This window comes from Caretta caretta, chromosome 8 (genome assembly GCF_965140235.1).
Source record: "Caretta caretta isolate rCarCar2 chromosome 8, rCarCar1.hap1, whole genome shotgun sequence".
NCBI classification, from domain to species: Eukaryota; Metazoa; Chordata; order Testudines; family Cheloniidae; genus Caretta; species Caretta caretta.
In genome coordinates this window covers 71,490,996-71,504,331 of record NC_134213.1, presented here as the reverse complement: position 1 = coordinate 71,504,331, position 13,336 = coordinate 71,490,996, and the positions used below count along the sequence as shown (strand labels likewise).

Sequence of the window (13,336 nt, the reverse complement as noted above, 5' to 3'; positions counted from 1 at the left end):
GGATGGGCAAACTTTTTGGCCTGAATCTCACATCTGGGTGGGGAAATTGCATGCTGGGCCATGAATGTGGGGAAGGGGGTGGGGTGTGTGGGGGGGTGCGGTGTGCAGGAAGGGGCTCAGGGCAAGGGGTTGGGGCAGAGGAGGGGGTGCAGAGTGCAGGAGGGGGCTCAGGGCAGGAATGCAAGGAGGGATGCTGAGTGCACTCAGGGCAGGGGTGTGGGGTGCAGGAGGGGTTTGGGCTCTGGCCTGGCGCCACTTACCTTGAGTGGGTCCAGGGTGGCAGTGGGGCTAAGGCAGGCTCCCTGCCTGCCCTGGTCCTGTGCTGCTCCTGGAAGTGGCCAGCACCATGTCCCTGCAGCCCTTGGGGGAGGGGCAGAGGGTTGTGCATGCTGCCCTTGCCTGCAGGTACCTCCCCCGAAGCTCCCATTGGCCGCGGTTCCCCGTTTCCGGCCAATGGGAGCTGTGGGGGTCAGTGCCTGCAGGCGAGGGCTGAGTGGAGCCCTCTGCCCCCCCTTCCCTCAGGGGCCGCAGGGACTTTGTGCTGGCCGCTTCTGGGGCGGTGCGGGGCCCGCAGCACCACAGGGGTGGCAATCCCGTAGGCCAGATCCAAAGCCCTGACGGGCCGGATGCAGCCCGCGGGCCATAGTTTGCCCACCCCTGATTTAAAGTGAACAACAGAGTGGCATATTTCACATTGCTTGCTAACAGAATATTTAAACCAAAAAGATCTCTGGTGGTAAATTTCATGATTTCACCGATATAAATCTGAAATGTCATTGTGTTGTAATTTTAGGGGTCCTGACCCAAAAAGGAATTGTGGGTGGGGGGGTCGCAAGGTTATTGTGGGGGGAGGTGCGGTACTGATACTCTTCTGCTGCTGGTGGCAGAGCTGCCTTCAGAGCTGAGCAGCTGGAGAGGGGGAGCTGCTGGCCAGGAGCCCAGCTCTGAAGGCAGAGCCATTGCCAGCAGCAGTGCAGAAGTAAGGGTAGCATGGTATGGTATGCTGCCCAGCTCTGAAGTCCGCGCAGAAGTAAGGGCGGCAAGACTGTGGACACGCCCCCTCACCTCCCCATAATAACCTTGTGGACCTCCTGCAACTCCCTTTTGGGTCAGGACCCCCAATTTGAGAAACACTGGTCTCCCTCAGTGAAATCTGTATACTCTAGGATAAAAGTACCCAAAAGACCAGATTTCACGGTCCATGATGTGTTTTTCATGGCTGTGAATTTGGTAGGGCCCTACTCATGCCCCATTCTTGTATATTATGCCCTCAGGGGAGGCAGCAGCCATTCTGTTGTGGTTGTTGCCCCACTCTCCCACTTGAATAATCAACGTATAGTTTGAGCTGTTTCTAAAATGCTGTGGGTCTAACCTAACACTAGTTTTCAGTATAGCTATACTGCCAAAGACCCTTAATGTAGATTCAGCTTATACCAGCAGCAGGAATTGTTTCACTGGTGTAGTTAAACCATCTCGCCAACTGTCATAAGCTATGCCAGCAAAAAGATTCCTGCTGCTGTAAGCTGTGCCAATATAAGGATTTTTGCCAACATACCTCTGAGTTCGGAGTGTGATTTCTCCCTCCCGCCACCTCTCCAGTGATGTTGCTCAGCCACTAAAACTTTGTAGGGTTGACCTGGCCTCAGCATTGGGCTCAATCCTTGGGGTTAGGCTGAAAGGCCAACCCTGAAGATGTGCTTTTTGACATGGAGACTGTTTTAACAGCACAGTAGACCTAAATATATGTAATAGTAGATCTCAAAGTACAGGTACCCCTCCAAAGAAGGTAGTGGTAATGCTTGCAGGGTTTTGTTTTGTTTTTTTGTTGGGGGGGGGGGGGGGGTTGTTGTTAGTATACCCTAAAATTGTGGCCTTCACATTGAAACACAGACATGGGAATGGATTGTATTCCCCTTCATGTCCTATAAGGGAAATTTCATACTGTGGAGAGTTTTGACTTATGCAGAGCCTGCCTCAGTATCTCATGTTTTTTATTTGGACTCTTCCCCTTCACTGTGAATCATAAAGGTGATTTTTTTTTAAAATCCTTTCTAACTGTGTTGAAGCAATTGGTTTAAGCAAACTGAGTTTGCCCTTCTAATGTACAAAGTGTCACTAATGGAGCAGATAGAAACTGGAATTCCTTTTCCTTGGGAAATTCTGAAATTTCAGAAACAATATTTCTAAATTAGAATGAAATCTCAAAGTTTTGTTTTGAAAAAGTCAGTGACGCTGTTAGACCTTTCTGAAACTTTTCTTGAGTCTCCCTGTGTTACCCTAGACTCTCAACAGGTGTGCAGGGAAACCTTGCCTAGTTCTTATCAGGTTTTCACAAAATTGTCACAGTCCAGTGGAATGCTTACCCTTTTAAATATCTACCATCAGAACACTGTCTATCCAGTTCTTGTCATCACGTTATTGTAGGCTATATCTTGACTAACAGCAGTACTCCTAAACCTTTTGCAAGCTTCTAGCCATCTGAAAATACGTGCCTGAAAAATCTGGCATAGTCAATAGCTATTAATCAACTATTCTATTTTGAAGTATTTACCTATTACCTTAATAGTATTTGATAAAAGTACTTGGCTCAGATGGAGCAAAGAGGGGAACTAGGGTCAGACCAAAGATCATTTTTGTATAGTCCAGCTCCTGCTAAGTTTGTAATAAATATCAAAATAATTGCTAGCTTTAGTATTGAGCAATTTTGTGCACATAACTCTTCTAACAAATGTGTTTTGACAAGTTAAAAAAAATGACCTTTCTCATCATTGGTTCCTATTGTCTAGCCTCTACTGGAGGGATAGCTGGGTAGTTTGAGCCTCCTTAACCCAGGGTTGTGAGTTCAATCCTTGAGGGGGCCATTTAGGGATCTGGGGCAAAAATTGGGGATTGGTCCTGCGCAGGGGGTTGGACTAGGTGACCTTCTGAGGTCCCTTCCAACCCTGATATTCTATGATTCTCCAGGTTGCACGTTGTCCTTTGGTGCCAGGTTAGCTGAGGGTGTTTTCCCTTTTGTTTGTATTGCATTAGTACTTGGCATCCCTTCCCTTCCTTTACATCCCCGGCTTGGTTGCCTGGCGGAAAGGGAGGGGTTCTCCCCTGCCCTCTGGAACGAACGCAACAGGTGCCCGGTCTGGTTGGAGGCCAGGGCGTCTGCACCAGCACTGGTTTCCCCACTAGCTCTCACCCTTGGGGGCGGTGCAGGAGAGTTTTCTCCCACGGTGGGGGAGGACTGGTTCCCTCCCTCCCGTCCTATCAGGTTACAGGCTTTGCCCCCCAAGCGGCGGGCTCTGGTACACATTTGCCCCTGCGGCCAGCAGCCCGGCGTTCCCGCCTCCCCGGAGCTGGGTAAGCCGCGCTGCTCTGCACCCTTCGCCGCAAGCTGCCCTGGGCTGGCTGCTGGGGAAGTCCTAGCGCCGCACCTCGAGGCTCCTTGCGGCCCCAGCGGCCGAGCGGGGCAGTGTATCTCCGGCTGGAATGCGGCTCTGCCGGCTCAGGCCACGCCCTGGGGCCCCTCGTCTGTCCTCCCCAGGCGGGCGGTGCCAGTCTGCAGGCCGCGGCAACCGAGAGGAGAGACGCAGCCGGGCAGGGGCAGGGGTAAGAGACGCGGTGCGCGGGGACAGCCCCGGGCAGGAGAGGGGCTGGTGGCAACCCCGAAGGTTAGTGCCAGTCCAGCACCCTGGGGGGCTGCTAAGGACCCAGTGGGGTGGGTCTATCTGTCCATCCCTCACAGCTATGGTACCTGAGGGCTGCTGAAGCGTTAAAGAGCAGCACGGATCTGAGTGGGGAGCGGTCCAGTTCATCCCTCTGGCTTCGCATCCAGAACGGCCGGTGTGAACGCAAGCCCATGAACCAGTGTAGGTCTGAGCACCCGTTGTGTGTTTGGGCAGCAGCAGCGGGCTGGGTGCTTGTCAGCCAGAGACGCATTTCGCTGCAATGAACCTGAGCTGCCTTTCAGGTCTGTGAGGAAATCAGGTGAAGCTTGCCCTGTTTAAACCTCGAGGATGGGGAACTGGGTTTGTCTTGCGTTGTGATGCCAGCTTCGGAGCTTGTGGGCTTTTCCTTTGAATGCTTGAGAGCTCTATCCTTGGAGGTCCTGAGTGGCTCTTGGAAGGTGAGGGCGCTCCTTACTCCTTGACTTTAGTGGGATTTGAGTGTGCCTGATACCTCAGAATCACGGCCTGTACTCACTAAGTTAAAATTGAAGTATGTGGGTGGGTTGGTTGAGTCTCCAGAGGTTTGTATCAAAGTGCAGTTGTGTGCATCAGTGATCAAAGGAATAAACTCTTCTCAGCGTGGCAAAGTCCACTTCTAATGGGGTTAAAGAAATTAATTTTAAAACACTACTTGGATGTAAGGTACAGGTGCTTCAGGCTAATTATAACTTCTATATTGTTCACTTTAGTAACAAGGCAAGTTCAAGGACACAACAGAACGGGCAAGCAAACTTGCTGATAGCAAATGGGAAAATCATTGTGGGAGCAATGCTGAGAGGGGAAAACTGGGCTTCTGAACAACTTTGGTTGTTGGTGGATTGACCCTAAGAGCTGTTTTGACACTGTCTCTTCATGGGTCACTTGCAGTTTTGCAAATCCATGCATAGCTCTGTTTCTATCCTGGAAAACGATCCCCCAATCCTCGCCTACAGACAGCCCCCCAACCTGAAGCAAATACTCACCAGCAACTACACACCACACCACAGAAACACTAGCTCAGGAACCAACCCCTGTAACAAACCCTGTTGCCTTCTCTGTCTCCATATCTACTCTAGCGAAACCATCATATCCAGCCACATCATCAGAGGCTCATTCACCTGCACATCTACTAACGTGATATGTGCCAGCAATGCCCCTCTGCCATGTACATTGGCCAAACTGGACAGTCTCTACATAAAAGGATAAATGGACACAAATGAGACATCAGGAATGGTAACATACAAAAGCCAGTAGGAGAACACTTCAATCTCCCTGGACACTCTACAACAGATTTAAAAGTAGCCATTCTTCAACAAACAAAGTTCAAAAACAGACTTCAAAGAGAAACTGCTGAGCTATAATTCTTTTGCAAACTTAACACCATCAATTTGGGCTTGAATAGGGATTGGGAGTGGTTGGCTCACTACAAAAGCAATTTCCCCTCTCTTGGTATTGACACCTCCTCATCAGTTATTGGGAGTGGACCACATCCACCCTGACCTAATTGGCCTTCAACACTGGTTCTCCACTTGTAAGTTAACTACCTTTTCTTCACGTGCCAAATATATTTATGCCTGTTTCTGTAATTTTCACTCCATGCATCTGCAGAAGCGGGTTTTTAACCCACGAAAGCTTATGCCCGAATAAACCTATTAGTCTTTAAGGTGCCACCGGACTCCTCATTGTTTTTGTGGATACAGACTAGCACGGCTACCCCTCTGATACTCTGTTTCTTTTGAAAGGTGAAAATGGAGAGGGCTTGTGGCAGGGATGCCATTTCAGATTTGGGTGGAGGGAGACTTTAACCATGATTCCAGGGCATATTTAGGCACTTGAAAACTCTAGTTTTTTGGCAGATAACTTAGCAGTTAGTTGACAGGAGCACTGTGTCTAATTCCTATATAAACAAAAGAAAATTAAATATTAGACCCACTCAGCTCTAATACTACCATCTAATACTGACATCTTGTGGCAAGTCACTTAAGGGACAATGGTTAGGTTTAAAATTTTAATGTATATTCTTACTTTGTTAATAACTCTGGGGGGAGAGAGAGACAGAGAGAGGCCCCATCAGGACTCCTTGGCTCTATCTCAGCTCTGGTAGGGGAGTTGGGTCTAGTGAGTTACAGAACAGATAATCATCAAGTGATTCATCCCCTGTTGCCCATGCCCAGCTTCTGGCAAACAGAGGCTAGGGACACGCAAAACATGGTGTTGCATCCCTGCCCACAGGCTAATAGCCATTGATGGACCTATCCTCCATGAACTTATCTGATTCTTATTGGAACCCTGTTATAGTTTTGGCCTTCACAACATCCCCTGGCAACAACCTGTGGAGCTTTACTGCGAAAAAATATTTTTTGTTTTAAATCTGCTGCCTATTAATTTCATTGGGTGACCCCTGGTTTTTGGGTTATGTGATGGAGTAAATAACATTTCCCTACTCAATTTTTCCATTCCATTCATGATTTTATAGACCTCTATCATATCCCCTCCTTAGTCATCTCTTGTCCAAGCTGAAAAGTCCCAGTCTATTTAATCTCTACTCATGCAGAAGGTGTTATGTACCCCTAATCATTTGTGTTGCCCTTCTCTGTACCTTTTCCAAATCCAATATATCTTTTTTTGAGATGAGGTGACCAAGTCTGCATGCAGTATTCAATATGTTGGTGTACCATGGATTTATATAGAGGCATTATATGATATTTTCTGTCTTATTATCTGTCCCTTTCCTAATGATTCCCAATATTCTGTTAGCTGTTTTGATTGCCACTGCACATTGAGCAGATGTTTTCAGAGAACTATCCACAGTGACTCCAAGATCTCTTTCTTGAGTAGTAACAGCTAATTTAGACCCCATCATTTTATATGTATAGTTGGGATTATGTTTTCCAATGTGCATTACTTTGCATTTATCAACATTGAATTTCATCTGCCATTGTGTTGCCCAGTCACCCAGTTGTGTGAGGTCCCTTTGTAACTCTTTGCAGTCAATTTTGGATTAAACTATTTTGAGTAATTTTTTATCATCTGCACATTTTGCCAATTCACTGTTTACTCCTTTTTCCAGATCATTTATGAATAGGGTGACCAGATGTCCCGTTTTTAAAGGGACAGTCCCATATTTAAGCCCTCCTGTAGGTGTCCCAACTTTTTCTTAAAAACAGGCAACTTGTCCCATATTTACTGTCTTCCTCCCCCTCCCCCCAATCAGTACTGGAGCATCCTGCTGCTGGCAGGGCCGGTGTAACCACTAGGCGAACTAGGTGGCCGCCTAGGGCCCCAAGATTTGGGGGTGCCAAAAAGCGGTGCCCCCCAATATTTTTTACACTATTGCTCCAGGCGGGGGGATGCTGTGGCTGGCAGTGGCAGGGGAAACAGTGCAGCCAGCAGCGCCTCCCCCTGCTCCCGGGGGGCTGCCAGCCAGGGTGGCACAGCCAGACACACACCAACACCTTCCTGCCTCCCAGAGAGACTGATGCAGTCTGGTGCTGCAGCTCCTGCTTTGAGCCAGCCTCTCCCTCCCCACTCCCCAGTCCTCTTCACCCCTGGTATCTCCTCCTCCCCTGCCCCGAGCAGCGCCCAGCCCAGGACTCACCACTCTGTGTCTCTGCCCAGGCTCAGAGCAGCCCCCACTCCAGCCATGCCCCGACAGGGGAAGCAGCCCGCTGGTAATGCTCCCCCTGCCACAGGGGAGACAGCCCCTCTGCCCTGCGCCTTGCAGCCAGGGGGGACTTTTGAGCGATGAGATGGCTGAGTCGCCAGCTGGCTTTTTCTCTCTTGGGGATCTTGTAGATCGCTGCTCTCCTCTTCTTCCTGGGGGCGAGGAGGAGACTAGAGGTGGCAGGACCCGAAGGGCAGATACCAAAGGTAACGAGCACCCGCTTCTCTTCAGGGACTGGTGGCTGGGGTCCAGCCCGGATCGGCGCAAGGGGGCTTTGTAAGAGCAGTGTGGCGTGTCCAGCTGTCCCGCAGGCTAGAGCCCCTGCAAGTGGCCGCAGGGAAATGCCCCGAGCACACGTGCAGCTTTGAGAACATTCACATGTGGGAGAACCACTTCGTTCGGTGCCCTCCCTCCCCCTGTGCTCATGCTGTATGCCAGGCTTGGGGAACTGGGTGCCAACTTCTTTGCAACAGTTTCCCAGTGAAGTCCTTTAGGCTCTTACTTCCCTTAGAGAAGGCAACCAAACCAGGGCATGATGCAACTGAGAGCATCATCACCAGTGGCTTACATCTATCCATTAAACTCCTACCACCATCTCTTCCTGCCCAAAGGAGCTGGAGGAGCGAACAGGATTGCACGGTAGCCTAGCCATAGACGAAAGGCAAGCAGCGTTTGCTGTGATAGGACTGGAGATTAGCTCACTGGTTTCCTTGCAATCTGCAGGAGTTTTGCCTGAATAAGACCTGAAGTGCTCAGCATCTCTGAAAATCAGGCCCAGAATGACACTGACGCCTCTGCCCTGGGCCAGAGCTCCTGAGTAAGGGGCTTCAGCAGCGATTGGCGTGGGGCAGAGTAAAGCAACCAGGACGGTCATGATGGAGGCTGGAACTCTGTCCTCGCCTCACACCCATGGGAAGACAGGCCTTCAGATACCGCTCCCGCCTGCATTGCACTTTCCAGCCCAGGAGCAAGGAACCATTTTACACCTTAGCGCTGTGGGGAGCTGAAGCCCAGAACAGGGAAGTCACTTGCCTGAAGTCATCCAGTGAGTTGGTGCCACGGTGGAGAATAGAAGCCAGATCCCAACCCCCAGCTCTGTGCTCTGATCCCCAAAACAGTCCTTTCCAGATCCATTGGGAGGCGGGGGAGGGGGAGGGACTCTAGCCACGTGCAGGAGACCCAAGGCCATTTATTTTCATTAAATATGTAGACTAAATAATTAAATTAATTTTCAAGCCGAACGTGTATTAATTCTAAAGAACAATGCCACATTATGCAGTATTCATTTTTGAAAGTTTATAATAAGTGATGATCTGGGAGGTGCAAGGTGGAAGTTTCACCTAGGGCGCAAAATATCCTTGCACCGGCCCTGACCACAGGAAGGGAACCTCACGGGACAGGAGACCCTGGAAAGGGGATAACTGTTGGGGGATAAAGGGGACTACACTGTGGCGCTGTAAATAAAAGCACAAGGGTGAAACACTGGAAGAAGGTGTGAGGAAGCTTATTTTGCCAGCCTGGGCACAGGGAAGAGAAGGAGGAAACCTGTGCAGACCCTGTGACAAGAATTCACATTTTCTAATGAAAAGCAGTTCTAGAGAGCAGGTAAGACATTGTAGTGTGGAGAAGCTTTACTGGCACCTGAGAGATGTTATACCAATAAAATAAAAACCAGCAGGATCTTATTAAAGGGAAAAAGGCAAAATACCACATTTATTGGGAATACAGAAAGAATCATAGTAAGCAGTTAGTTATAGCTATAACATTCCATTCAATCTCATATTTATTCACACATTCATTCATACAAACACACACACACAGGTTCTGCAAGGTTGTTATTATAGTTACCGGCCTTAGAGTTGCTCATGCCAAGCCACTGGCCAGGTGGCCTGGACATGAGGAGGGAGCAGGGCCTCGTTAGATGCTCATCTGATGCTCCTGGAAGTTGGTTTGCAGAATCAGACCCCAAAGTTCTCACTTTCTAGAGTCCATTTTTATAGGAATTTCTTCCTATGCCAGTCTATGGGAATTGCTTCATCATGCTGTGGCTGAATCAATCAGCAGATGGCACATTCCTGACGGCTCCGTGCTGCTAGATGTTATCTTGTTCTTTGGTTCTCCCATTGTTGAGGCTGTTGCGTGGATTCCAGTCTGCCCTCCGGGGGTCCTCTGGTTATTTCCACTTGACGCCTTCTTCAGCCGATGGACACTGGATTCTTAGGCTGGCACCTCCCTGATTATTCAGTTATTACCCACACCAAGCATCCATCCACATACATCCTCTATCTCTATTTTAATCACAATTGTTAATACAACAAAAGGGCGGGGAGTCTCTGGGTGCTGTTTCTGTTGTTAGAGTATTGCTTTGAGTCTCTCTCTCTCTGAATTGCTTTGAGAACAGACTCTGTCTTAGAATGTACTAACGCAATTAGCAGCTTGCAAGTTTCACACATAGAGGGAGAGAAACAGTACCAAAAACCAAGAGACCTCTTAATTAGTAATATCCTGGAATTTAAACTATGGGGAATTTAAACTATGGGGAATCAAACTCATCTGTGATTTTAATACAGAATTTCTTTAATATGATCCAACAGAGAGAGTTAAAATTTGCAGGTTGAATCTAGAACAGAGGTGAAATTGAGCAGGACTCTGGTATTTGGAAACCTGGGAGGAACATCAGCATATGTTCTTCTAATTTTTTGGGAAGAGGAAGGATAAGGTAATCTAGAGCTAGTGAAATACATTTGAGAATGAAGATCTTAGGCTGCCAGGAGAGACATAGTGGGAAGAAAAGCAAGGGAGACAAAATTTGACAAACTGTGTTCTTATACAGCTGCCATCATAAACTAAATAGGCCCATTTAAATTGTGGTGGACAGTATCCTAGAGAAATGGAGCCTTAAAGAAAAGAGCATTAATAAATCATTTATATTTTTAAATTAAGTACAAACACTGTCTTAAATTCCCTAATAATTTTAGACACTGAGACAATAATTGGATCGGGAGTTTCAGGACTGTGGTAACAATATGCAGATCTGTGAAGGGAAAGTTGAAGAGTAATCCTATATTACTCTTCAGTAACTGGTCATGCTATCTGTTGTTTTAGTGCACAACAACATGCTCGATAGGATCATTATACCTTTGTTTTAAAATTTCTGCTCCCATGAACCATGAATAAAATACTGCAGCCAATGTTTGTTTTGCAGAGAATGCATGCACATACAATTTAAATTACTTAGCACTGTGAGCAGATTTTATTTTTTAATTCAATTTTCTCTTTAGATAATATCTTCCCAAAATTGAAAAGGGAAGGAAACAGTCTTTTCAAAGACACTGTGGTCTGCGTTGGAATTAAGCTGTTACACTACTTGATGTTTTGTTATCTGCTCCCCTGGTGGTGCTGATTTAACTACAAGTGTGTCCTTTTTTCTTTAAAACCATTTAACTTAGGACTGCTTACAGAATATTGGTTGGTTTGTTTTTTCTGTAGACTATGTCTCTGATCAAACTGATGGACCAATTATAGTATTCAGTGGTTGTTTGAGAAAGTGGATGTAGACTGAAGAATGTTACCAGGCCTACTTTAGAAATGAGATATCTAGTTGGTGTAAAGGTCTTGCTTCAACAAGTTTATATTCATATTATTATTGTAATTATATTCCTTTCTAGAATAATGATTTTCATCTTTTAAAAATATTGTCCTATATAAATCACATCTTGTGAGTTGGAAGTGTTTCCAGGTTTGTCCTATTTAGGTATGATCAGAAGTCTGAACCCACCTAGGAGTGAACAATTGATAAAATTTTATTATGTTGGGTTTTTTGCTTAATATGAAACTCTTAACGACTTCCAATAAAAGCAAGTGGACCAGACCCTACATGTCATGCACATGCAAAATTCCTATGGATTTCAGTTCGACTATTGGTATGCAAGTAGATTTTCAGCAAGTACCTGTGGGGTTTTTTTTAATTATTTGCTTCTTCCCTACAGATGGAAGACTGGATTTACTGTCTCTTTCTTTTTTGTGCGGTGTTTTCTGCAAGGGTCCTTGGTTTTCCACATGGAAAAATCAGCCCAGCTTGTGATTCCATGTTACCTAGTCATGGTAACTCTGTTTCACAAACTACCTCAGCACCTTACAGGATCTCCATATCCAGCACTTCATTTGACCCAGGAAACAAGATCACAGGTAAATTAGAACTTTGAATAATTTGGAGTGTCTGGATGGAATGTAAATGAATGTAAAATTTTTAAAGAAATATCAAAGAGACTCATTATTTTAGCTCACTGATTGTGGCCATTTCAGTTGTATTACATTGCACTGTGCAGAACCAGAATACCATTATGGTTTTTACAGTGTCTTGTGCTCTCCCCCAGCAGTCTAGCCTTCAGAATTCCAACAACATGGGACAAGACTGAGCCCTGTTCACAGGGGAGAAACCTCCTACAAGCCTCTAGTTCATCTTTGTTTGATTTAGCCATGTGTCCTATTTTATTGATTTGGTTTTAGATATGTTTAAAATGTGCCTTGCATGGTCTTCAGGTGCTTTTACTTTAGTTATGTAAATACACATAGCTCTCTCTCTGCCTTTAGATATCTTCTTTGTTCTTTGTATTTATAGATCACAAAATTACAAACATTCCGCTTGCAGGAAATCTGCTGTTGTATGTAACTGATAATACAGAATTAAGGGGTCGAATCCTCAGTCTGCAATTCTTATTTTCTTCATTATCAAGGTTCATATGTTCAGAATGCAATACACATTTTCACAAACAATACACAATTCCGCTAGCATCAAACCATCCCTCTCTCTGGTAAGAGGTGTGGAAGCAAGCCATACTATTTCTTAGAAAGGTTATTCTTAGTGATACGAAGCTGAATGATGCTATAACTGGTTATTACTTTCACTGTCTTATCTTGTATGCGGTGCTGTTGTAGCTATGTCAGTCCCAGGATATTAGAGAGACAAGGTTGGTGAGGTAATATCTTTGGACCAATTTCTGTTGGTGAGAGAGATAAGCTTTTGAGTTTATACCAAGGTCTTCTTCAGGTCATCATTCTTACTAGACAATCTCATGAAAGAGAGTGAGTGACAGTAGCTAATATTTAAATTGACTATTTTAAGTAACTTCCATATCTTTTTCCCTCAGTGACTCTACAAGCAATTGACAATTCCAATTTTAAAGGATTTTTACTGCAGGCCCGAGCAGTCAGAGGAGATGGTATTGTTGGTACTTTTCAAATCATAGATCCAAACACGCAAGGTATTTTGTGTAACCAAATTCAGGTATGCGGTCACATTTTAAACTAGTTTGTTGAACTCATAAGTTATTTTCCTTGCATTGTGTAAAAGATATGATAAATATTGTCTTTTTGCATTACAGGTAACACTAAATGTGATCTGGAGGCAGCTTCATGCTTTCTAAAGTGTTTAATTCTGCTAAATCACTTTAAAAATAAAAGATGTATACTAGTTTTTCTGTGATGTAGACTAACGCCTGTGAGAGTAGTAACAAATAGGGCTGGTTGGAAAAGGTAACAGTTTTTGTGGGAAATACTTTTTAATCGTTTTCAAAATATTTCAAAATTTTAAAACAGAAATTTCAGTTTTTGAAAAGCAGAAAAGTTTCTGGGTTTGAGTGCTCCCCCACCCCCTTTTTTGTTTCCCCTATAAGAGGAAAAAAGGGGACACGGGAGAAAACAAACTAACAAAAAAAAAACTGATTGGGGGGTTGAAAATGAAACCAAAGTAAAAAATTATTTGATTTAAAACACAACTAATTTTTTTCATCAAATTCTTTTGGAATTTGCCTTTGAAAAGCCTTTTGTCATTGTTGAAAAAACTTGACCCATGGAGTTTTTCAGGAATAATTACTCCATGTGTAGACAAGCCCTGAGAACTGCATCCTGGGCATCCAGATTTGTGTGTAAGTGATTTCTGCATCAAATGTGCCTAGTTTGTTCTAACGGCCAGCTT

The 13,336-nt window shown here is 45.6% G+C and overlaps 1 protein-coding gene across 5 annotated transcripts in view; it reads left to right on the top strand.

The window, feature by feature from the left end:
- The first annotated feature begins 3,355 nt into the window (after window positions 1–3,355).
- Window positions 3,356–13,336, top strand: part of LOC125641589 (putative ferric-chelate reductase 1) — a 40,572-nt gene continuing 30,591 nt past the window's right edge. For 2 of the 5 annotated variants that reach the window (XR_007358094.2, XM_048861775.2), the window contains exons 1-3: window positions 3,356–3,597; window positions 11,349–11,547; window positions 12,510–12,646. Coding sequence is in view for 3 of the 5 variants with exons in the window: in XM_048861775.2 (XP_048717732.1) it covers window positions 3,478–3,597; window positions 11,349–11,547; window positions 12,510–12,646 (456 nt within the window). In the remaining 2 variants the exon portion in view is untranslated. Of the gene's footprint in view, window positions 3,598–4,831; window positions 5,227–11,348; window positions 11,548–12,509; window positions 12,647–13,336 lie in introns of those variants that run through there. The other 3 variants (XR_007358095.2, XM_048861776.2, XM_075131601.1) reach the window with 2 other exon arrangements.